Source organism: Gorilla gorilla, chromosome 4 (assembly GCF_029281585.2).
Source record: "Gorilla gorilla gorilla isolate KB3781 chromosome 4, NHGRI_mGorGor1-v2.1_pri, whole genome shotgun sequence".
Lineage (NCBI taxonomy): Eukaryota > Metazoa > Chordata > Mammalia > Primates > Hominidae > Gorilla > Gorilla gorilla.
Window position 1 is genome coordinate 143,253,050 of NC_073228.2, and position 21,299 is coordinate 143,274,348.

The 21,299-nt window shown below is 56.0% G+C and overlaps 3 protein-coding genes across 8 annotated transcripts; all 3 read right to left on the reverse strand.

The window, feature by feature from the left end:
• Positions 1 to 3,765: 3,765 nt before the first annotated feature.
• MZB1 (marginal zone B and B1 cell specific protein) lies at positions 3,766 to 6,461 on the reverse strand. The gene is made up of 4 exons (XM_004042603.5): positions 5,877 to 6,461; positions 4,658 to 4,782; positions 4,219 to 4,329; positions 3,766 to 4,119 (listed from the first exon to the last, which is right to left on the reverse strand). The coding sequence occupies exons 1-4, from the start codon at positions 6,261 to 6,263 to the stop codon at positions 3,963 to 3,965; spliced, it is 780 nt and encodes a 259-aa protein (XP_004042651.2). The 5' UTR covers positions 6,264 to 6,461; the 3' UTR covers positions 3,766 to 3,962.
• Positions 6,462 to 6,791: 330 nt separating this feature from the next.
• Positions 6,792 to 11,922, reverse strand: PROB1 (proline rich basic protein 1). Its single transcript, XM_004042604.5, has one exon. It carries the CDS (start codon positions 11,279 to 11,281, stop codon positions 8,234 to 8,236), a length of 3,048 nt encoding a protein of 1,015 aa, XP_004042652.3. The 5' UTR covers positions 11,282 to 11,922; the 3' UTR covers positions 6,792 to 8,233.
• Positions 11,923 to 12,756: 834 nt separating this feature from the next.
• SPATA24 (spermatogenesis associated 24) lies at positions 12,757 to 20,421 on the reverse strand. Of its 6 annotated transcripts, none has more exons than XM_019028103.3 (6): positions 20,177 to 20,371; positions 18,861 to 18,926; positions 18,149 to 18,279; positions 17,989 to 18,059; positions 13,271 to 13,373; positions 12,757 to 13,185 (listed from the first exon to the last, which is right to left on the reverse strand). In XM_019028103.3, exons 1-6 carry the CDS (start codon positions 20,291 to 20,293, stop codon positions 12,921 to 12,923), a joined length of 753 nt encoding a protein of 250 aa, XP_018883648.1. In that variant the 5' UTR covers positions 20,294 to 20,371; the 3' UTR covers positions 12,757 to 12,920. The 6 variants fall into 6 exon arrangements, with proteins under 6 accessions (XP_018883648.1, XP_055245125.1, XP_055245127.1 ...); XM_055389150.2 differs by having other exon boundaries at positions 12,776 to 13,185; positions 18,861 to 19,028; positions 20,177 to 20,420; XM_055389152.2 differs by having other exon boundaries at positions 12,776 to 13,185; positions 18,861 to 19,046; positions 20,177 to 20,403.
• Positions 20,422 to 21,299: the final 878 nt, after the last annotated feature.

Consider the following 21,299-nt stretch of genomic DNA (forward strand, 5'->3'; position numbering starts at 1 on the left):
TTGACCCAAGCCATGCAGATAGCAAGTTTGCAGAAACCAATCCTAAAATTCAGGTTGGTCTGAGCTGCCTTGCCCCCACCACCCTGCACCCCTCAGGGTCCCTGAGGCAGGCAGCAGATGGGCCTCTGCAGGCGGAGCTGCCTAGGCTGGCCCGGCCGGGCCTGCACTCTGTGTCAGGGCACAGATCCCTTTCCCCTCCCAGCCACATAATTTCTGGGACCCAGTGCAAAGTGAGAATGTGAGGCCTTTATTCCAAAAGTATAAAGAATTTAAAGATAGCAGGAGCATTAGATGGAGCGTGGGGCCTTTCTATGCACCAAGCCCTGTGTGACTGTCCATCACCCAGCCCAGGAAGGCAGTCCTATGCCCAGCCTGTCTCCCCTCCTGGCAGGCCCAGCCCAGCCTGGCCCTAGGGCCTGAGGATGGCAGAGGGGGACATGGGGAGGGGCCCTAAGAACTCAGGCTCCTCAGCTGGTGAGGGCTGGGCCTGAGGTCCCCATTCTGTTCCCCTCTGGGCTGCCCCAGCCCCAGCACTCTAGAGACCACCTACTTCTGGGTCGCTGTGCCCATGGCCAGGCCCTGCCCGAAGGGCCAAGGGGCAGCACTGCTCTCCAGCTGGGCAGCAGCTTCATGCCACAGCACTGAGTCCGCCCGCCTGCCGGTGTCCACACTGTTCCTCTGTCCGCCTGTCCTCTCCTCTCCCTCTTGGCTACTGCTCCCAATTTCCAAAGTTGCTGGACCAGTTTGAAGCCTCTGCAACTCCCCAGCACTTTTCTCTCCAACTTCTCCTCCCAGAACTCCCCAGGGTGCTGTGGAGACCAAGCTCGACCCCCTGCAGACACGGCTCCATGGACACTCAATTCAACCCAAACCACACAACACGCATAGAGAACAAGGTGGAGAACACGGTCCCAGATCCACAGTAGCACGAAGGGGCCCACACACCCAGAGCTGATGCAGCCTCTCTAATCACCCCACAGAAACACAGGTCCATGTCACAGGTGCCTGGCTCCACACCCTGTCCTGACAGCTTAGTGGGTTTCTTGGGCCCTGACTTTCCTCCTGGTGTCTAGGGTTTCTCTCCTGAGTGAAGGCCACGGATAGTGGGGCTTCAGGCAGGTCCTGGAACAGGTGAAGGATGGAGGCGGCTGAGTGCAGCTCCCAGGGAAGCTGGAGTGGCCAGGGCCTGCCCCAGGCACCTCCATTCCCCCAGCAGCCCGCCTCCCCGGTCCCCTAAGTCTGAATTCCCTCCCAGCCCTACTACTACTCAGCCAGGGACTTGGCCCAAACCTCTTCTGTTGTGTAAGTTTCGGTTTCTGCATCTGTCAAAGGGGGATTAGATTGTCTTCCTGCACATGGCTCTCGTGCAAAATAAAAATATTTCTAAAAATGAGGGTTAGAATGTTCTGTCTCTCTCCCAGGGCTTGGCCAGATCAGAGACACTCACAAAGGAAACTGAAAGTTCTGGTGCCACCGATCTCCAGTTCCCAGACCTAGGTGGGGTCCAGGGCTCCTTTACTAAGGAAAAGCCCCAGCCAGAAGAATTTCCAGAGAAAGCAGGACTGAGAACCAAAATGTTGAATCTGGCTGGTCAGAAACTCAGGGCCCATCCATACCAGCTGGGGTCAAAGGCAGAGTGTGGAAAATGAACAGCCATTGGGTGTAGACCCAGTGAGACATGTGTTCTGGGAGGGGTGCAGATAGCATGGAGTGGCTGGAATAGGTGTGCCACAAGGTGGCCTGCGTGCACAGTTTTCCTTGGTTCTCTTTTCTCATGAAGGCTCTGAAGACCTGGGATGTCACTGAAACCACCTTTGCAAAATTATGACTGAGACAGTGAAAGAGATCTAACTTAATCAGTTCCATCTTGCTTCTAACCTCCAAGTTGTCTTTCTTCATTCCTGAGTGTAGGCTGAACTAACCTTGGGAGAAACTTAGTTTTTAGTTTATAGTCTAAAACAAAGACAATAACAGCCCTTTCTCAAAGCAGACCTCCTTCTTGCCTGAGGACTAGATTGCCTTTGTAGGATGGACCAACATTAGCCACAAGATTAGAAATTTTGGTTTAGGAGTCATGCAGCTAGAGGTTACACGATTCTGACCCTCTCTAAACTGCTCCTAAGATCAGTGCTTGAGATACTTTGCAGACCCTGCACTTGATAGATCAGCTGGCATCACCCAGATCCATAAATTGGCTCGCTGGGACTTGTGGCCTCCACCTAGGAACTGACTCAAGGCAAGGAGACAGCTTCATCTCCCTATGATTTCAGTCCTGACCAATCAGCACTCCTGGCTCACTGGCTTCCCCGCCATCCACCAAGTTGTCCTTAAAAACTCTGCTCCCTGAATGCTTGGAGAGACTGATTTGAGTAATAGTAAAACTCTGGTCTCCTACACAGCCGGCTCTGCGTTAATTAGTCTTTATTGTAATTCCCCTGTCTTGAGCAATCGGCTCTGTCTAGGCTTGGGCAAGGTGAACCCTTTGGGCGGTTACATCACCACACCATTGATGGCTCCCTCTTACCTCTGGAAGTTGTAGGGATGCAAATTTGGCCTTCTGTAGGAGGGATGTAATATTGTGAAATATATATTTGGTCTTTGACCTCTGTTTCCTGGAGTACAATTTCTAAAATCTTAGAATCCCCAAAATGATGTCTTCTTGTGTGCTAATGATTGACTGATGGCTGGCAGCCCCTAGGGTAGCTTCAGGACAGGGGCTGGTCACTAGAGAGACCAAGGCAGGATTTCAGCCTTCCCCCACCCCCCATCCCCAGTCAAGGGAGGGCAGACATGTTGGAGGGTAAGTTGTTCGCCAATGGCCAATGGCTTAATGAATCATACCTACGTAATGAATTATCCACAGAAACTCAAAATTGCAGGGTTCAGAGATCTTCTGGATAGCTGAACATGTGGAGGTTCCTGGACGGTGATGCATCCATGGAGGGCATGGAAGCTCTGAGCCCATTCCCCATACCTTGCCCTACACATCTCTGCATCTGTATCCTTTGTAACATCCTTTATAATAAACTGGTAAACGTTTCTCTGAGCTCTGCGAACCACTCTAGCAAATTAGTTGAACTCAAAGAGGGGGTTGTGGGAACCTCATCTTGAAGCCAGTAGGCCAGAAGCTCCAGAGTCCTGGAGTTGGAACTGGTGTCTGAATGAGGGACAGAACGGGGGACTGAGCCCTCAGCCTGTGGGATCTGACACTATCTCCAGGTAGATAGTGCCAGAATTGAATTTTGGAGGGCACCCAGCTGGTGTTGGCTGCAGAACTGCTTGCCTGGTGTGTGGGGGAAAGCCCCCATGCATTCGGTCACAGCCATCTTCTGTGTTGTTGTCGAGTGAGAGAATAGAAAAAGCATTTTGAAGGCCGGGCGCGGTGGCTCATGCCTGTAATCTCAGCACTTTGGGAGGCCAAGGCGAGTGGATCACCTGAGGTCAGGAGTTCAAGACCAGCCTGGCCAACATGGTGAAATCCCGTCTCTACTAAAAATACAAAAATTAGCTGGGCATGATGGTGGGTGCCTGTAATCCCAGCTACTCAGGAGGCTGAGGTGGGAGAATCGCCTGAACCTGGGAGGTGGAGGTTGCATCGAGCCAAGAACACTGCACTCCAGCCTGGGTGACAGAGTGAGACTGTCTCAAAAAAAAAAAAATTGATTTTGAGAGTTTTTTTTTTTTTTTTTTTTTAGAAGGGACATCAGCAGAAACACCAATGTCTGCACTCCCAGCCCCCCAAGCACCTTTTGCAGAGAAAAGAAGTGAGGTCACTGGGTTTTATTTGAGTCCAGAGGGGAAGGCGTTGACTCCCACCCAGGCCCGAGTGCCCTGAGGCTGGAGGAGGGAGGCAGGATGGCAGCACAGAGCAAGGTCTTCCTGCCCTCCTGGCTGCCTGCAGACGGGAGTGGAGACCGTCAGAGCAAGCCCCAGCTTCTTTCAGAGGAGGGTAGAGTCCAGGACTAGAGCTCTTCTCTTGTGGCTGACACCTTCTCTGAGCAGGCCCCCTGGGGTCCCCCACATAGCAATGCCTCCAGAGCCCCTCGGCCTTGTTGGTGGGCTTCATAGATCTGGTCTTCTCCAAACTCCCCCAAGTAGTGCAAACACGTCCTGGAGAGCCTAGGGGAGCCGAGCAGGAGCCTCAGATGCTGCCCAGCCCACAGTGGGGCAAACCAAGGCTCCAGGAGCTTCATCCTATCCCCAAGCCCCAGGCATCACCTGGTAGGCCAGGGGCCCCCTGTGACCATCACGCTGATGCTTGGCTCTGGCCCCTCGCTAAGTCCTGGGCCTGTGAGACGTTTCACTTGGTCCACTTCTCGAACTCCGTAGCTGGTGGCAGTGGAGAGGAGAGGAGTACAGTTTTGGCAGGAGCCCAGCCAGGGAGAGACCCATCTCCACGGCAAGCTGGACATGCTGGGTGTTTGTGGAATTCAAAGAGGGAAAGCCCCTGGCCCAAGGTCACAAGGTGACCTTGTCCACTGGCCCTCTGCTCTTCCACTTGCTCTCAGCTCCAGAGCCCAGACTTCATCCCAGCCAGCCCCTCCCTTGGACAAGAGTCCTAGAGGAGTGTGTGTGTTGTGTGAGCGGCTGAGTGGGAATCTCCACCCACCACGCCTGCCCTTGGAGGAGGGAGGTGGGGGCAGGATTGGCAACTCACTCCTGCCAGTTCCGGGAGCAGCTCCGGTCCAGGACATCCGTGTAGACCGACTCGCTCAGCTCCCGCCGCCCCCCAGAGTTTGGGGTATGAAGTTTGGTCTCTGCCTTTGCCAGATTTTGCCACATCTGGAACAAGGAGGGACTGGGAGGCAGGGCCTCAGGACTGCTGCTCAGTTAGGGGGAGGTGGGGAGGATAGGAGCAGAGTCTCTGGGGAAAATAAAGTGGCAAGAGAGCCGTTTGAGCAGGAAGCACCTGTGAGGCTGTTGCATGGCCCCTCCCCCAGCCCCCAAAGCTCTCTGGGATGGGGGTGGGGGATGGGAAAGAAATGCTGAAGTGGTAGGTGAGGCCTGGGCACTGGGGTCCCTCCTCCAGGGCACACCTGCCCAGTGCCAAGTGTCATTTTATTTTTATTTATTTATTTATTTAGAGAGAGTCTCACGCCGTTCGTTGCCCAGGCTGGAGTGCAGTGGTACGATCTCAGCTCACTGCAGCCTCCACCTCCCAGGTTCAAGTGATTCTTCTCCCTCAGCCTCCCAGGTAGCTGGGACTACAGGTGTGTGCCACCACACCCAGCTAAAATTTTGTATTTTCGGTAGTGACGGGGTTTCACCATGTTGGCCAGGCTGGTCTCGAACTCCTGAGTTCAGGCGATCGGCCCCGCTCAGCCTCCCGAAGTGCTGGGATTACAGGCGTGAGCCACCGCGCCCGGCCGGCACGTGCCATTTTAAACCACAAGAGCAAGGTAAGAAAAACTGGAGCCCAATATTCAATCACACAAGTACTCCCAGGCCCCCACCTCACAGAGACACTGGCACGCAGGCATGCTCAGCAGGTGTGTGTGTGAAGCCAGACACACGCATACTCACGTGCAGGCGCTCACACGTGTGCACGTGCACCATGTACACATAGCCAAAGCCGCCCCATCAGGCTTGGGGAGGGAGTCCGGACTCAAGGATGGGCCTGGAAAGGGAGAAGTCTAAGGACAAGTGAGTGATTCCCTGGGGTCTCAAAATACTGAGGAGGTCTCCCAGATTGTCTGCTGTTAGGCAGGCAGATGGGTAAACTGAGGCATGGAATATATGAAAGGCTGCATCTGTGGCTTGATGCCCAGTGGTAGGGATTGGGGATTCAAGGCCGGTGGTGGAATGTGAGGTGGGTGGAGGGGTCTGGCTTGAGAAGGGGTGTGAGCAGGGCAGGGTGACAGTGGCGAAGGACTCACCTGGTAAGCCACAGCTCTGCAGGCATCACAGCGCAGGTGAGCGGGCATGTGGGCTGAGTACATCTCCTCATCATCCAGTTGTGGGGCTGTGGCTGTGAGTGGCGCCCTGTCCCCGAGGCCCCCTGGGATGGCCCAGGCTCCCAGCAGCAGCAGCAGCAGTGGCAGTGACAGCCTCATGGCCCCAGGAGCCAGTTCAGCAAGTGTAGTCTGTGGTTGAGGTGCAGATGTGTGTGTGCTTGTGTGGTGTGGGGACCGCCACAGGACACCTGGCCTAGACCAATGGGGAACTGACACCTCACCCCTCCCATCCTCCTCCCACTCCCTCCTCCAGGGCCCCGAAGATGCCACGTGGGCATTGTCCTCTAGCTGGACCCTGGCTCCAGCCATCTCAGCTCCATTTCACAGATAGGGAGCGATGAGGCAAGGAGAGGGGCTGGGCCTAGGCAGGAACACATAGGGGCCGATACTGCCCACATCCTGTGATCTGGCCAAGTGGCAGGCACTGTGCTGAGTGCCTTGTGGGAAGAGTTGGTTGGCTGCCATCATCTTTTTTTGTTTCATTGACCTTTCTGAGAAATGAGACTGTCATGTTTATTCTGCCTCTTCCGACACAAAGGCTCAGAGAGAGGTGACAAATCCAAGGCCACATAGCTAGAGGGGCCATGCTGAGAAACCCAAGCCTGATTGACCCCAAGGCTCCCTGGCCACTCAACCACCAGAAGGAATGAGGTATGGCTGCCAGCCTCCTGGGAGGCAAGTTCAGGGAGACAGGGATGCTACAGTGTTTCCAAGACACACATGGTCTCCTTCCCTAGCCCTGAGGTCCCCTCCACCCAGGCCATACCCAGGCATGGAAGGGCACTGTGGAGGGTGTTGAGAGGCCGTGGCAGGAAATCAGGCACCTCACGCCAGTTATTTCAGCCATGATGGCTCCATGGTAAGTGATTTATTACACACCAGGATGAGGTAAAGACACCTGGGGTGGCCCCAGGGCCCTCCATGCCATCGGAGCTGGCATCTCTAGCTAGAAAATGGCCAGTTGTTCTGATTCGTAGCTCTCCTAGTCAGCTTCCAGTCCAGGGCAGAGGGCAGGGACTGCTAGGGACCTGGGCCCCCTGACAGGCCTGGAACAATGAAGGCATCCATCCCCATCCCTGCCACTGCTTCTCATGGAAACTGTCCTTCCCAAACTCATCACATCACACACCAGGCTGGCAAGGGCCAGCCATTTCCGGTTCAGAACTATATACAGACCCCCACGCACACCACCTCCCACCTCATGCAGACCCCCCTCATCTCCCTCAGAGGCTCCTGGAATCTCAGGGCAACTGAAGTGCAGGCTCTGGGCCCTGTCCCTTGCTGTGACTGGTCTGTAGGGCCAGCCCCTCTCTGGGCATTGTTGCCACATCTGTTACTGGGGAGTGGAACCTGCCAAGAGCTTCAGATCCCTCTGGATACTCCACCAGGGGTATCACTTCTACTGCTGGCCCTAACCCACTTTCTGGCCACACAGAGGGGTCAAGAGGCTCCTGTGGGACAAGAGCCCAACCCTCCCTCTTCTCAGAGCTTCCTGATGACCATTTCACCTACTCCCGATGTAGGGGGTGGGGGACTGAAGCCCTACCCCTCGCCCAAAAATGAGTCAGCTCAGCTCTGAGGGCCAGGCTCCCCATCTTCCCACCCCAAGTTCCAGGCTCACCCCCAACCCAGGCCCTCCCTGTATTCCTTGCTTTGCCTCCACCTGCTGTCCTCCGCCTTAGCTCTCTTTCTCGGAGCCAGCCTGGCCTGGGCTGTACCAGCCACTTTCCCCCCAGTAACCTCCAGGGCCAAAGCTCAGCTCCTCTTCCTAAGAGCAGACTCGACAGCCAGAGTCCTTCCTGCCACCTCACCAGGGGCACTGGCCAGCCTCACCTCAGCTGGGCCCGCCATCAGGGAGGGCAGACAGTTCCCCGCCCTGTCTCCTGCTGCTCCCGTTCCTGCTGCCCCACGGCAGCCACAGCACCTCCTCTGATCGGCTCCTGGGGACAAGCCCAGGGATGCCTCACTTTCCCTATTTGCTTGCCCGCATATACGCATATACACACACCCACACACCACACCACACCACGCCCTGGGAATGCCTGGGAAAGGGATACATAATTTTGTTGGGGGAGGAAGTAGGCAGCCACTTCCTGGGTGACTCCAGCTCCACCAGCCTCGGGGCTCAGATTCATTCTCTGAAGATCACTTCCTGTCCGACGACTGACTGGGATGGGTTAAAGACAGAGGCGACGGAAAGAGAGGAGGGTAGGGGCTTGGATGCCAGAACCTCCCAGGCCATCCAAGGGCTCCAACTCCATGGGGATCGGCCCGGGGCCTCACAGCGGGAACAATGAACCCTTGCCGGGATGGGTGGGACCTGAGCTGGAGGGCGGCGCACAGAGGAGCAGAGGAGGTGCAGGGCTGGGGGTCCCGCTCACCGGCAGGTAGTAGGTCCCGTCCAGGGGCCCTGCCTCAGAGACCCAGGGTAGCTGGGGGCTGCCGAGGGCCTGAGGGCCCGGGGACGGTGGCAGAGAGAGGCTGGGTATAGGCCCATAGGCGGGCGGGTAGAGGCCGAGCCCCAGGGCCAGAGGGGTGTAGATGCGGTGGGGCGGCCCGGGAGACGAGGGCGGCAGCAACACCTCCACGTACTGCCTACTCTCAGGGTCGAAGAGCACCCGCAGCCGAGGCTGCCGCGGCGCCTCCACGAAGTAGTAGCGGCCGCTCTCGGGGTCCACCAAGACCTTCCCCAGGGGCGCGGCCCCGGGCTGCCTGCGCGCTCCCTGGGAGGGGCTTTGCCGGGACCGGTCCGTGGGAGGCGCCGAGGCAGCGCGGGGCTGGGCTGGGGCCGTCCTGCCCGCCAACGCCAGGGGCTCCCGCGGGAGTGGCGCCTGGACGGCAGCCGCGGGCTCGGGGGCCGTAGGTGTTGTCTTCGGTTTGGGTGCTATCCCAGGGCTCGGGCTGGCTTGCATCTGAGGGGAGCTGGGGCGGGGCGATCGGACCCCTGCTGGCCCTACGGGGGAGCACTGGGATGAGCTGCGGGCGCCGCCTAGAGGGCTGGTCCGACCGTCGCCGTCGGGGACGAGGCGCTGGGCCTCTGCATCCCTGTTCTCTCCTCCAGGGCCGCGCGCTCGCACTCGCGAGGTTACCTCGGGCCGGCGACCCAAGGCCAGGGCCCCAGGCAGGCGGATCTCTGTGCGCTTGAAGGGCTTCGCCGTGCTGTTCTCTGCCCTCCGCCGCAGGACCCCGTTGGGCTGTGAGGCGTCCCGGGCGACCGTGTCGAAGGACGGTTCAGGAGGCTCGTAGGGGTGCGGCACGACCGGTAGAAAATCCTTGATGAAAACGGAAGTGTAGTGAGCCGGGGCGGGGGGCCCCAGTGCTGGCGGCTCTTGCGTCTTGGATTCGCCGCCCTCCTCCCCGCAGGCGTCGGCAGGAGGCGCAGGCAGCCCAGAGCCTTGTGCTCCTGCCGGGAAGCCTGGCGCGTACGTGGTCTTCACCAACTTGCGCACGTCTCGAGGCCGCGGAATGGCCATGCGCGGGCGTCCCGAGCCCGCCTCTCCAGGACCCAAGACTTCCGGGCACTTATCCGCGTCCAGGGTGCCCACAGGGTGGCTGCCGGGCGGCTCGGGTGCTGCTACCTCTGGGGACGGCTGACTCCCTCCAAAGGCAAGATCTGGAATTTCCCGCGTGGTTGGACTCTGCATCTCTGTTGGTTCTGGAGTCCCGGGTGCGGACGGTGTAGGCGGTGCCAACTCCTCCTGAGTTAACCCATTCTGAGCTTCCTGAGTAAATGCTATCGATGAGCCCGGCCCCATGGGATCCCATGTCTCTTGGGGAGATGGGCCCCAAGTTCCAATAGGACGATCTGGAGCCTCCCACGGGAAGAAGGCCGGCGGGGACGGGCTGCTACGTGGCTCCACCGCATCCGCAACTGCCGAATGTGGAATCTCCCACCGGGAAGGGGCTTCGAGGGACGGGCTCCTTTCCCCGGCAACACACTGATTCCACTGGGAAAGGATCGGAGGGGAAGGGCTTCTCCTGCTGACAGTTTCCTCGACGGCGGGATTTTGATTTTCCCACTCGGAGGAGGCTTCAGGGAACAATGGGCTACTCACCCTCCGAGTAGTCCGATCCCACGGGGACAGGTTCTGGGGCGACGGGCAGCGAGGACCCCGTACAGCCCCATTTGGAGTCTGCCATGGCGGGGACGGGCTCCTTGGCCTCACAGCCCTACTCGGAACCTCCGAGGGGATCCTACACTCAAAAGGCGGACTCCGTGCCCTCTGAACAGTTCGATCCGGCGCCTCTCGCGGGAACCGAGTCTTCCGCGCCTCCTGGATCTTCTCCTCTGACTGAAGGAAGATGCTGGAACTAACAGGACCCAGCGGCTCCGTCCCGGGCGCAGGCTTGTCGCGCCGAATCGCGCGCTCGCGGAGGCTGGGCCACGGCCTCGGGGCCTTGGCGGGGGCCGAATTATCTTGTACGCGAAGTGGCCGAGACTTAGCCTTCTCCAGGACCACGCGGGTGCTGCGGGCCGTTTCCCGGGTCTCAGGTTCCGACCGCCCCGTGGGCCCGAAGGTGGCGCTGCTCGGGGCCGGGGCCTCGGGGCTCAGTTTTCTGGCCGGCGCCGTCTGCACGAAGCCCGCGGCGGCCTGCAGGGGGCCCAGCGACTCGTCCAGGGAGCCGGTGCGCAGGAGCAGCCGGGGGCGCGGCGCGCCGGCCGCCCGCGGGGGACTCTGGGGCCGGGGGCGCAGCTCGATCTGACGCTTGGGCACTGTCCGGGGCCTGGCGAGCGCGGCGCCCTCCTCCAGAGCCACCTCCACACACTCAAACTGCGCTGGGGCGGCAGGACTTGGCCCACGGGGCCGCAGCTCTAGGTAGGTGGCCCAGCGGGAGCCACCATCGGGGACCTGGGACTGGCGTGGGACCGCGGCGGGAGACGCTGGCACCGGCGGCAAGGGGCTGATGAAGGCCGGCTCCGTGAGCTGTTGTTGCGCCTCGCGATCGTCTGCGCCGGAGCAGCCGAACAGGGGTCCGACGCCGAAGATGACTTCCATCTCCCCCGACGGCAGCGTGCGCAGCTGGGGCTGGGGTGGCCGTGGGCCGGAACCTGGGCCTCGCGGGAAACCCGAGCCGGGCCCGTGCCGCTGGCGGCTATTCTGGGCGCTGACGGACAGGCGAGGCTGCGCGCCCGCCCCCCGCCCAGGGGCCACCCAGGGCCAATTCGCTGGGCCTTCCGCGTCCGGCCCAACGTCCGGGGGCTCCGGAGAACCCGGAGCCGTGTAGTAGGAGCCTGACGAACCAGAGGAGTCCTGGCGCCGCGCGGGGGCCGTGGGCAGCTGCCTCGGGATCCCAGGCAGGGCTGGCGGGGCGAGCGCGGTCAGCATGGTGGGGCCGGACGCCGTGCACTATCTCCCTCGCATTCGCCTCCGCTGGTGGCGCCGGCACTGTCCCCGCCCCGCCCGAGGATGCCGTGGGGTCACCGCGCCTTAAAGCGGCCGCGTCCACTCCTGAGCCAGCGGCGCCGGCAGCAGAAAAGACCTGGGCCCTGCACCCTTCCCTGTCCAGCCCCCATGCCCAACTAACCCCCTTCTCAGGCACAAGCCGGAGTACCTGGGGTGGGCTCCAAGCTTTGGCTGACAGGCAGGTGAGGGAATGGCAGGCCCAACTTTCGAAGCCTTGGAGCCAGGAGTTAGGCCCAACCCCACCTATCACAGGTGAGGAAACTGAAGCCCAGCAGGGATCCGCCTGAAGTCAGGCACCGCTGTGTGCGGTTCAGGCTGTGAGCGGGTGAACCAGACCTTCAGGCCAGGAGACTCAGGTAGAGCCAGCAATTTCATCTTCCCCTCAGCCCCGGGTGCCTTAGCATCACTGCAGGGGACCCCCATTGCCATTGCTGGCCTCAGCTAGAGCTCTTAAGGGTGCACACGCCACCTTCCTTGTCCCCAGTTACACTCTTCCCGATCCCCTTCAGTAGAGTGAGGAGCACCGCTAGAGGCTTCCCTGACTCCTCAGGGCCTCAGGAAGGTACTACCCCTGGCTGGACCCACTGCCCTCGGTGGGACCTATTGGAAGGAGCTGGAGTGGACAGCTCTAGCTTTCACAGTCTGCCTCAGCACCTAGAACAGGCCCTGGATACCGATGTGGGGTCCTATGGGAAGCTTCGAAGTAGCTTGTGGTCCCAGCTCCAAAGGCCCCTGCGGCCAGAACAGCCCTGTGCTCCCCCAGGTATTCACAAGGCCCTAACTTCAGCCCCCACAGCCTTAGGACCTGCCCTGGGGACAGGCGCTGGTGGGGAGGCAACCACCACCTGTCATTGTCTTACAACTGTGGGCACCACTTGCCCTTAAACTTCTGGCTTCAAGGTCCTGCTATGACTCAGGCCCCAGCTGGCCCTGGAGCAAGAGCACTGCCCCCTCCTGTGCACTTGGCCTGAAACCGACCCAGGACAGGCTACACTGGGCTCATCTGAGCCCTGAAGTGGGTCCTCCGCCTGGGTGTGTCCCCATGATCACCTAGGGGGCACTCGGTGATGGCTTCTGGAAAAATGTTGCTGCTCCATCCCATCCAGCCCTGCCTGTGCAACTTGTGCAAATCGAGGTCCCTTCCCAGATTGTTTCTCCACCTTAAAACCACACACAGCATTGTCTTTTCTCTTCCTCCCATTGTGAAGCTCCCGTTTGGGGGAGGTGTCAGCAGGTGCAAATGCAATTTGCAGGTATAACATTGTCATGTGATGGAAACTGACTTCCCAAATTCCTTGTGGTTCTGGAACCCACTGTCTTTGAAGTTTCTGGTCAGGGCTTCCAGCCCTGTAGTCAAGTTGGGAGAGTTAAATTTACCAGGACACTGGGAGTGGGGTGGAATATTACTGGGTAACCAGGGCTGTTTATATAGGAAGGGATTAAATACCCAAAGGAAGCGGTGGTGCCTACCAGACAACAAAGACCCAGCTCCTCCCCTAGGCTACAAGCCCCCACCTTGTGGACCCCTACCACTACCCAAGAGGGAGGGAAGTAGCAGGGGCTAGAGGCTGGGGACTCCCAGAGCAGAGAAGGCAGAGGCTGGGGACTCCCAGAGCAGAGAAGGCAGAGGCTGGGGATTACAGCCAGAGAACAGGAAAGCGGCGGCCATTTTATTTTTCCCTGGGATGCTGGTGGCTGCGGGCCTGACGCGTCCCTGAGGCTTTCTTATGCTTCTGGTCCAGCACCTGGGCCATGTAGCTCTCCTGCTGCTTCTGGATCCGGAAGTCAGACATGTGATTCCTGCAACGGAGCCGGCTGGTGGTGGGCTGTGGACAGCCGAGGGTAGGTAGGGGCCAGAGGTCTGGCTCCCCAGTGTCATCAACAACCCCCAGCCGGGCCCAGACCCCTCACCTGAAGATCTGTTTCTGCTGGCTGATAACTTGCTGCAACTCTTTAATCTCATTCTCTTTGCCATTAAGTATATCTTCTTGCTTTATAATGTGAGACTCAATCTCTGTGGGGGAGAGAGGCAGGGAGGAGGGGTGGTTCCCATCCCAGGGCTCCTTCCTGAGATAAGGCATTCCCTCACGGGGCTTTTCAGAGCTTGGCTCCCCACCCAAGAGTTCTCCATGAAGAACTGCTAATACCTTAGTATGAATGAGTTTATTATGCAGTCTTGGGGGAGTGCAGTGTTTGAGGATTGTTGTCAATGACTTCACAAGTCTATTCTGGACCAGAGGACCCATATGAGGGCAGGAGAAGGTCCTTGGAGAGAAGTGGGCAGTCCTGCCCAAAGGCTGGAAGATGAGTGGCGCCTGCCCTCAACTCCTGCAGGTCTTTACAGATGTTGCCTCCTTGGAGAAACTCTCCCTCATCAAAAAATTACATTTCCCAGTACTTCCTGTTCCCTCTTCCTGCTTTCTTTTTCTTTCTTTTTTTTTGTATTTGAGACTGAGCCTTGCTCTGTCGCCAGGCTGGAGTGCAGTGGCATGATCTTGGCTCACTGCAACCTCCACCTCCTGAGTTCAAGCAATTCTCCTGCCTCAGCCTCCCGAGTAGCTGGGATTACAGGCGCCTGCCACCACGCCCAGCTAATTTTTGTATTTTTAGTAGAGATGGGGTTTCACCATGTTGGCCAGGCTGGTCTCGAACTTCTGACCTCAGGTAATCCACCCACCTCAGCCTCCCAAAATGCTGGGATTACAGGCATGAGCCACCATGCCCAACATCCTGCTTTATTTTTCTTAACACTTTTACCTAACATACCATATACTTTACTCATCTGTCTTCTCCGCTGCTGGGATGTAAGGTCCACAAGGACAAGGATCTTTGTTTTATTCACGGCTTTATCCCTAAGGCCTAAAACAGTACCTGGCACATAGTAGGTATACAAAAAGTATATTTGCAGACCGAATGAATGGGATGTCCCTGGGGGTTTAGGACTCAGAAAAAAGACCTAGTTCAGTCATCCCAGTCCAAACAAACTTCCCGACGGCTGGCTGGATGCCCAGCCTTGTGCTAGGGCTTCAGGGGTGGTGGGAGAAGATGGGAGTTGCCTCGATTTTCAGACCTGTTTCCTCATTTCAAAGACGGGGAAAGAGACAGCCCTATCCCACAGTGGTGTGGGGAGGACCCAGTGAGATAGTGGTGGCAAAGCCTACCCCCAAATTAATCGTACATTTGAGGCAAAGATGACTTTCTGAGGCAGGAGGATGGCTTGAGCCCAGGAGTAAGAGACCAGTCTGGACAACACAGTGAGACCTCGCCTCTACAAAACTAAAAAAAAAAAACAAAAAACTAGCTGGGCATGGTGGTGGAACATGCCTATAGTCCTGGCTACTTGCTGAGGCAAGAGGATCACTTGAGCTCAGGAGTTGGGGGCTGCAATGAGCTATGACTGTGCCCCTGCACTCCAGCCTGGGTGACAGAGCAAGACCCTGTCTCTAAATAATAAATAAATAAATAAATAATTTTTCTGTGTTGGATCAAAATCCAAGGAGGCTGTAGGGATCTGCGGGTGCTTCATTTACATAACTGCCCCACATGGCACCTTGGAAAATTCTGATTCCCACAGAAAGAAAATCCTACTGTCTTCAAAGGTTGGACAAGGGGCCAGGCACAGTGGCTCACGCCTGTAATCCCAGCACTTTGGGAGGCCAAGGCGGGTGGATCACCTGAGGTCAGGAGTTTGAGACCAGCCTGGCCAACATGGTAAAACCCCATCTCTACTAAAAATACAAAAATTAGCTGGGTGTGGTGGCACATGCCTGTAATCCCAGCTACTTTGGAGGCTGCGACAGAAGAATTGCTTGAACCCAGGAGATGGAGGTTGCAGTGAGCCGAGATCGTGCCATTGCACTTCAGCCTGGGTGACAGAGCGAGACTCCGCTTCAAAAAAAAAAAAGGCCAGGTGTGGTGGCTCACGCCTGTAATCCCAGCACTTTGGGAGGCCAAGGTGGGTGGATCACAAAGTCAGGAGATGGAGACCATCCTGGCTAACACGGTGAAACCCTGTCTCTACTAAAAATACAAAAAATTAGGCAGGTGTGGTGGTGGGCACCTATAGTCCCAGCTACCTGGGAGGCTGAGGCAGGAAGATGACGTGAACCTGAGAGGCGGAGCTTGCAGTGAGCCGAGATCTCGACACTGCACTCCAGCCTGGGCGGCAGAGCAAGACTCCATCTCAAAAAAAAAAAAAAAAAAAAGGTTGGACAAGAATTAACTAGAACACAAACTCTGAAAATACAGAAATGTCTAAGCATTTAAGATTTCAAAAGAGAAGACCTGGTAAAAAGTGAAGGCACAGCATGGAAAAGAGGAGACAGGTGAAGGGAGAGAATGAAGACATGAGTTCACCGGGTCATGGGACGAGGACTGTTGAACCTCCTTCCCAGGCGTCCAGCTAAGTGGAATTAATTACTTGTGAAGTTCGTTTGGGAAAAAGAATTAGAAATTTGTGTGACTCTTTGAAAATAAAAGCCTGTGGCACCCGATGATGAGAGAATGGTTAGAAAATCCCTTTGAGAGTAAAGAACTATGTAAGTGTAAAAACCAAACTGAAACCACACAAGGGGAGTTTGTAGGGGTGGGGTGGGGTGGGAGGCACTGGCCAGGGTGAGGTTCGCATCACCAGACTGGCTCAGGAGGGCTTGTGTCCCACAGGAGGGGTTTAGAATATTCTGGGGGAGGCAGCCAGGACCTGTCCCCATGACACACACACCTTCCAACAAGCAGATCCAAAGCCCCGTGAGCTTGACTGATCTCTGTTGGAAGGAAATGACCTAGGGGAAGGAGGTCTCTGGCCCTACCAGGAAAGAACCCCAGGTTCTTTTTTGGGAAGTAAGGGGATGCCCAGGGAGAGGGCAAGACTCAGGGGACCAATAGTCTTGAGCATGGGGGCAGTGACTGCCTGTTGTGCCCTGCCATGGCAGGAGCCAGTGACCAAACTACTATGAGACCTGTCAGCCTGCCTGGCCAGATCAAGATGTCAGCCTGCTGCCATCTTCCCAGTGAGAGCACTCACTAGGGGAGAGAGAAGGCTGAACAGGTGAAAGGCAGGGTACTCAAGGCTCCACAGGAGCCCCACCAGGAAGGACCTTGAACCTCTTGCGCTTGGGCTCTGGCCTACTGGAGATCTGCTGCAGTGAACAAAGCAGATGTTGTGACTGGAATTCATACCTACTTTTTTTTTTTTTTTTTGAGACAGAGTTTCACTCTTGTTGCCCAGGCTGGAGCGCAATGGCACGATTCTGGCTCACTGCAACCTCTGCCTCCTGGGTTCAAGCAGTTCTCCTGTCTCAGCCTCCTGAGTAGCTGGTATTACAGGTGCCCGCCACTATGCCCGGGTAATTTTTGGTATTTTTAGTGGAGATGGGGTTTCACCATGTTGGCCAGGCTGGTCTCGAACTCCTGACCTCATGTGATCCGCTTGCCTTGGCCTCCCAAAGTGTTGGGATTACAGGCATAAGCCACCGCGCCCAGCCCATACTTAAACCGGGTAAGGGGAGTTTAGCATTCCGGGAAATGAAAGGGGCTCCTGAGGTGTACGGGCATGTGTAGCTGACTCAGAAGGTGCCCCACAACTTATGGCACCAACTGAGCCAAAAAAGTGGCCCCCAGGCATCTGCACAGAGCAGAGTTGAAAACTGGCAGCCCACAGACATTTTACTTGGCCTACACGATAGTTTTAAAATTTCAAAATCAACTGCCAACACTAAAAAGTCAGAAAAGCTTCCATTAAAACTTGGTTTTGGCTGGGTGCGGTGGCTCACGCCTATAATCCCAGCACTTTGGGAGGCTGAGGTGGGGGATCACCTGAGGTCAGGAGTTCGAGACCAGCCTGACCAACATGGTGAAACCTCATCTCTACTAAAAATACAAAAATTAGCCGGGCGTGGTGGTGCACACCTGTAATCCTAGCTACTTGGGAGGCTGTGGCAGAAGAATCACTTGAACCCAGGAGATGGAGGTTGCAGTGAGTCGTGTGCCACCGCACTCCAGCCTAGGCAACAGAGCAAGACTCCATCTCAAAAAAATAAAACAACTTGGTTTCACTGGGCATGGTGGCTCACACCTGTAGTCCCAGCTACTTGAGAGGCTGAGGTGGGTGAATCACTTGAGCCCAGGCATTTGAGACCAGCCTGGGCAGCATAGTGACACCCAGTCTTAGAAAAATAAAAATAACTCTTAGTTTCCATTTCAAAGATCTGGCAATCCTAGCCCCCTGTCACCATATGCATCCTTCCCTATTGAGTCCTGACCCTGAGACTAAGGCTCAGGTCCCAAATAGGACAGTGCTTGCCCTGTGTTCCTCTTGTATCAGTTAGGAGTAACCCATCAAAAGTGGGAAAACAAAAGGTGGACTAAGACGGTTGTATGTTTCAGGAAAAATGGGAGCAAGCCCATTCCTTTATGGCGGTGAAGAATATAGTACACCGACTGCTTCCCTCATTTCCGTGGCCTGCCTGGTCCCTTAAGGCCTTTTCGAAGGTGTGGCCCACCCGGGCCTGCCTGTATCCTCAGCTGGGGACAGGTGTTAGAGTGAAACCCTGCCTTTGACACAGGCACTGGGTGGTTAGGAAAGAGCCCGTTTATATAACCGTGGTGGAGAGCACGGGCCTCCCGCCTACCATTGCACTTGGTGATGAGCTGGTCCTTCTTGCTGGACTCCTGAAGGACTTTGCTCTTGACACTGGAGAGCCTGGGTGGGGAAGATAAGATGGGAGGGTGGGCAGGCTAGCAAGCAGATGCATCCCCCAAACCCCACACCCCGTACTGAGGCCCACTCACGCTTTTTCAAAGGCCAGCTTCTCTTTCTCCAGCTGCTTGGATAGCACCTCTACCTCTCCGAGGGCAAACTGTAACTTCTCCTCTTCCTTGGCCAGGAGGACCTTGGTTTTGGCATGGGCAGCTTTCTCTTCCTGCAGGGGCAGCAGCAGTCACCTCATTACCCTAGGCCACCTTGGGTCTCCTAGACTCCCTTAACCAGCCCCCCTTCTCAGAGGGACACACAGAAGCCAGAGCACAGGGAGATTCTGGCCACCTTGCTACAGGGGCTGGAGGTTCTCAGAGGCCAACCTTTCTTTTTTCTTTTTTCTTTTTTTTTTTAGACAGAGTCTCACTCTGTTGCACAGGCTGGAGTGCAGTGGCATGATCTCAGCTCAGTGCAACCTCCACCTCCTGGGTTCAAGCAATTCTCCTGTCTCAGCCTCCCAAGTAGCTGGGATTACAGGCACCTGCCACCACGCATGCTTGGCTAATATATATATATACATATATTTTTTTTTTTGTATTTTTAGTAGAGACAGGGTTTCGCCATGTTGGCCAGGCTGGTCTCGAACTCCTGACCTCAAGTGATTTGCCCGCCTTGGCCTCCCAAAGAGCTGGGACTACAGTTGTGAGCCACCGCACCCATCAGAGGCTAATACTTAATGAGCCTGCCTAACCACAGGGATCCTGGGAAACGGGGGAAGATTAGGAGACCGCAGAGGCCATTACTTACCGCCAGCTTCTTCTCCACTGCCTGGAACTCTTCTTTACTGACAAAATTTTCGTCCTGGAGAACCATCTGCAACAGAGCCTGGCTGAGGGAGGGCCTGGGGCTGGAGTAGAAGGGGCGCCCTCTAGGGACCAGGACCAAAAGCGGATAACAGGATGATGCTCGTGGTACCTAGGATGAGACTGAGGCCTTGGGAAGGGAGAATTCAGTTCCACAGATAAACTGAGACTCAGCTCTAAGTGCTGCCCTCCAGGAGCAGCCAGTCTCATGGAGGAGGCAGTCCACAGCTAGCACTTCTAACATGTTGTGTGCCTTGATGGGGAGACATAAGGGGATCTGGGGCTCAGAGGAGGCCCCAACCCAGCCTGGGGAAGGGTCAGAATCACTTCCAGAGAAGGGGATGTTAGACCTGAGATCTGACTGCTATATAGGGTGGGCCAGAAGAGGGATAGAGAGAAAAGCACTCTGGATGGTGGGGACACACATGCCAAGGTCAGCTGCCAAGAGGAAGACCTGGGTACCTTCAGGGAATCAAAGGCAATTCAGTGCCTAGAGCTCCATATATTTTGTTGAATGAGAGCATTAGGGTAGCAAATAGGACAGGTCTCTCTCCCCTTTCCCCCACATTCAACTTCCCAGAAGGGAAGAAATTGTCTAAGAACAACTTAGAATGAGAAATAGATGTGAAGCCAGTTTTATTTCTGAGATGGAGATACATCCCAACCTTCTTATCAAGACAGGAAAACAAAACCAGAAAAACCATGAACTCCAGCTGGCCAGGATTCTATCATGCCTACCCAGGTAATCTGTGACTGCAATGCTTTGCGCCCATTAGCTGGGGTTTGATTGAGAAGGCAAAAGCTAAGGCATGTAAAGTTCTTGGAGGCCCCTAAGTTAGCGCTGGCAAGGGCCAAATCTGCGCTTACTGCATTCAACATGGCACTGCCTTTGACTCTCGGGAATGGTGTCCATAATAGAAGGGATGACAGTTTCTCTGCCTGCACACGAGGGCCATGGGAACTCAGTGACGTCATCTCCACTGAAAATGGGGAAACTGAGGCTCAGGGACTCTCTACCAGCTCTTGCAGCAACCAGGCAAACGGAAGAGAGAATATGGCTTGATTTTAGTTAAAATTCCCTGGTTCAGGAAGGTCCGCCCCTTTTTGGCTCCACCCCTACCGACTGAGCCCGGCCTCCTCCTGATGACGCCATGGGCCATGCGTTCTAGCCACGGCCTCCGCATCGGAACAGGTTCTGGCCCCGCCCCCACCAGTGAGGCATCCGGCCCCGCCTCTCCCCAAACTCCTCTGGCTGCATACCACGTTCCTCAGCTGGTGGATTAGTTCCTCCTGAGACTCAATCACGTCCCGCAGTTGATCGAAAGCGAGACACACAGATCCTGACCCCGCCTTCGACCACCCGAGGGGCGTCGCCATCTTCCGCCCCCGCCAGCTAGTTGGAAATGGCTGCCTCGGGGGTGATCCCCGCCGTCACCCACCAATGAGAATGCGACGCCACAGAGCACCCTGGCAACGGGGGGCGGGGACTTCCTCTGTTAGCGGGGCGAGGGGCCGCCTCTTAAAGGAGCCGCCTGGAGCGGGGAAACTGCTGACAACCCTTAAGGCATTTAAGTTTGTAGGAAATTGCGCTTTTATTGCGTCTTCTGTTTCTCACGCAGTCCTGAGAAGCCGGCAGGGCCCGGCTTGTACTTTCCTTGCCTGCGAGCAGGCAACACTCAAAACACCAGCCCTCAGCCTTCACCCAGGGCCTGTTAAACTGCATGACCACGAAGCAAGAGCCAGCATAGGCAACTCCTGCATCTTTAGCTTCTCATGCCTCTTTCTCCAAATCTTTATCCTAATCTCCAAATTTCCTCCATTGTAGAGATTCCAGCCTCCTGGAACACACTTAGTACTTAGGGGTCCTAAGCCTAAGCACGGAAGATAGACGAAGATAAAAAATGAGAATGGCTACACCTGAGATCAAAGTCTTCATACTCTGATACCAGGCTCTGGGCACTAGAGTCTGCACAGAGTCATGTGCCACCACCCGAGGAGGAGGACCCTGAAGAGATTAGGAGGACTGAAGAGGGCTTGAAGGAGGAGAGTTTAGTAAAATGAAGTCAGGGAAGGATACGGTGATTACGCATACTCACCAAGTCTCTATTGAAGGCTTTTTTTTTTTTTTTTCTTGGAAACTCAAATAAGATTAGGTTTGGAGAACATCAGAACGAATATATATTGTGTTCACTATTTCGTGGCACCGTTATGTTTATATTATTTCATGTGACCCTCATGGAACTCCTATCAGCCCCTTTTTACCTAGGCTCTATGAGAATGAGAATGAATAACTTGCCCAAGGTCACTCTAGTAAGTTGTGGAACTGAGTTCTGCTATGGGCAGTTTGGTTCCAGGGTCCGTGTTTTTGTTTGTTTGTTTTTTG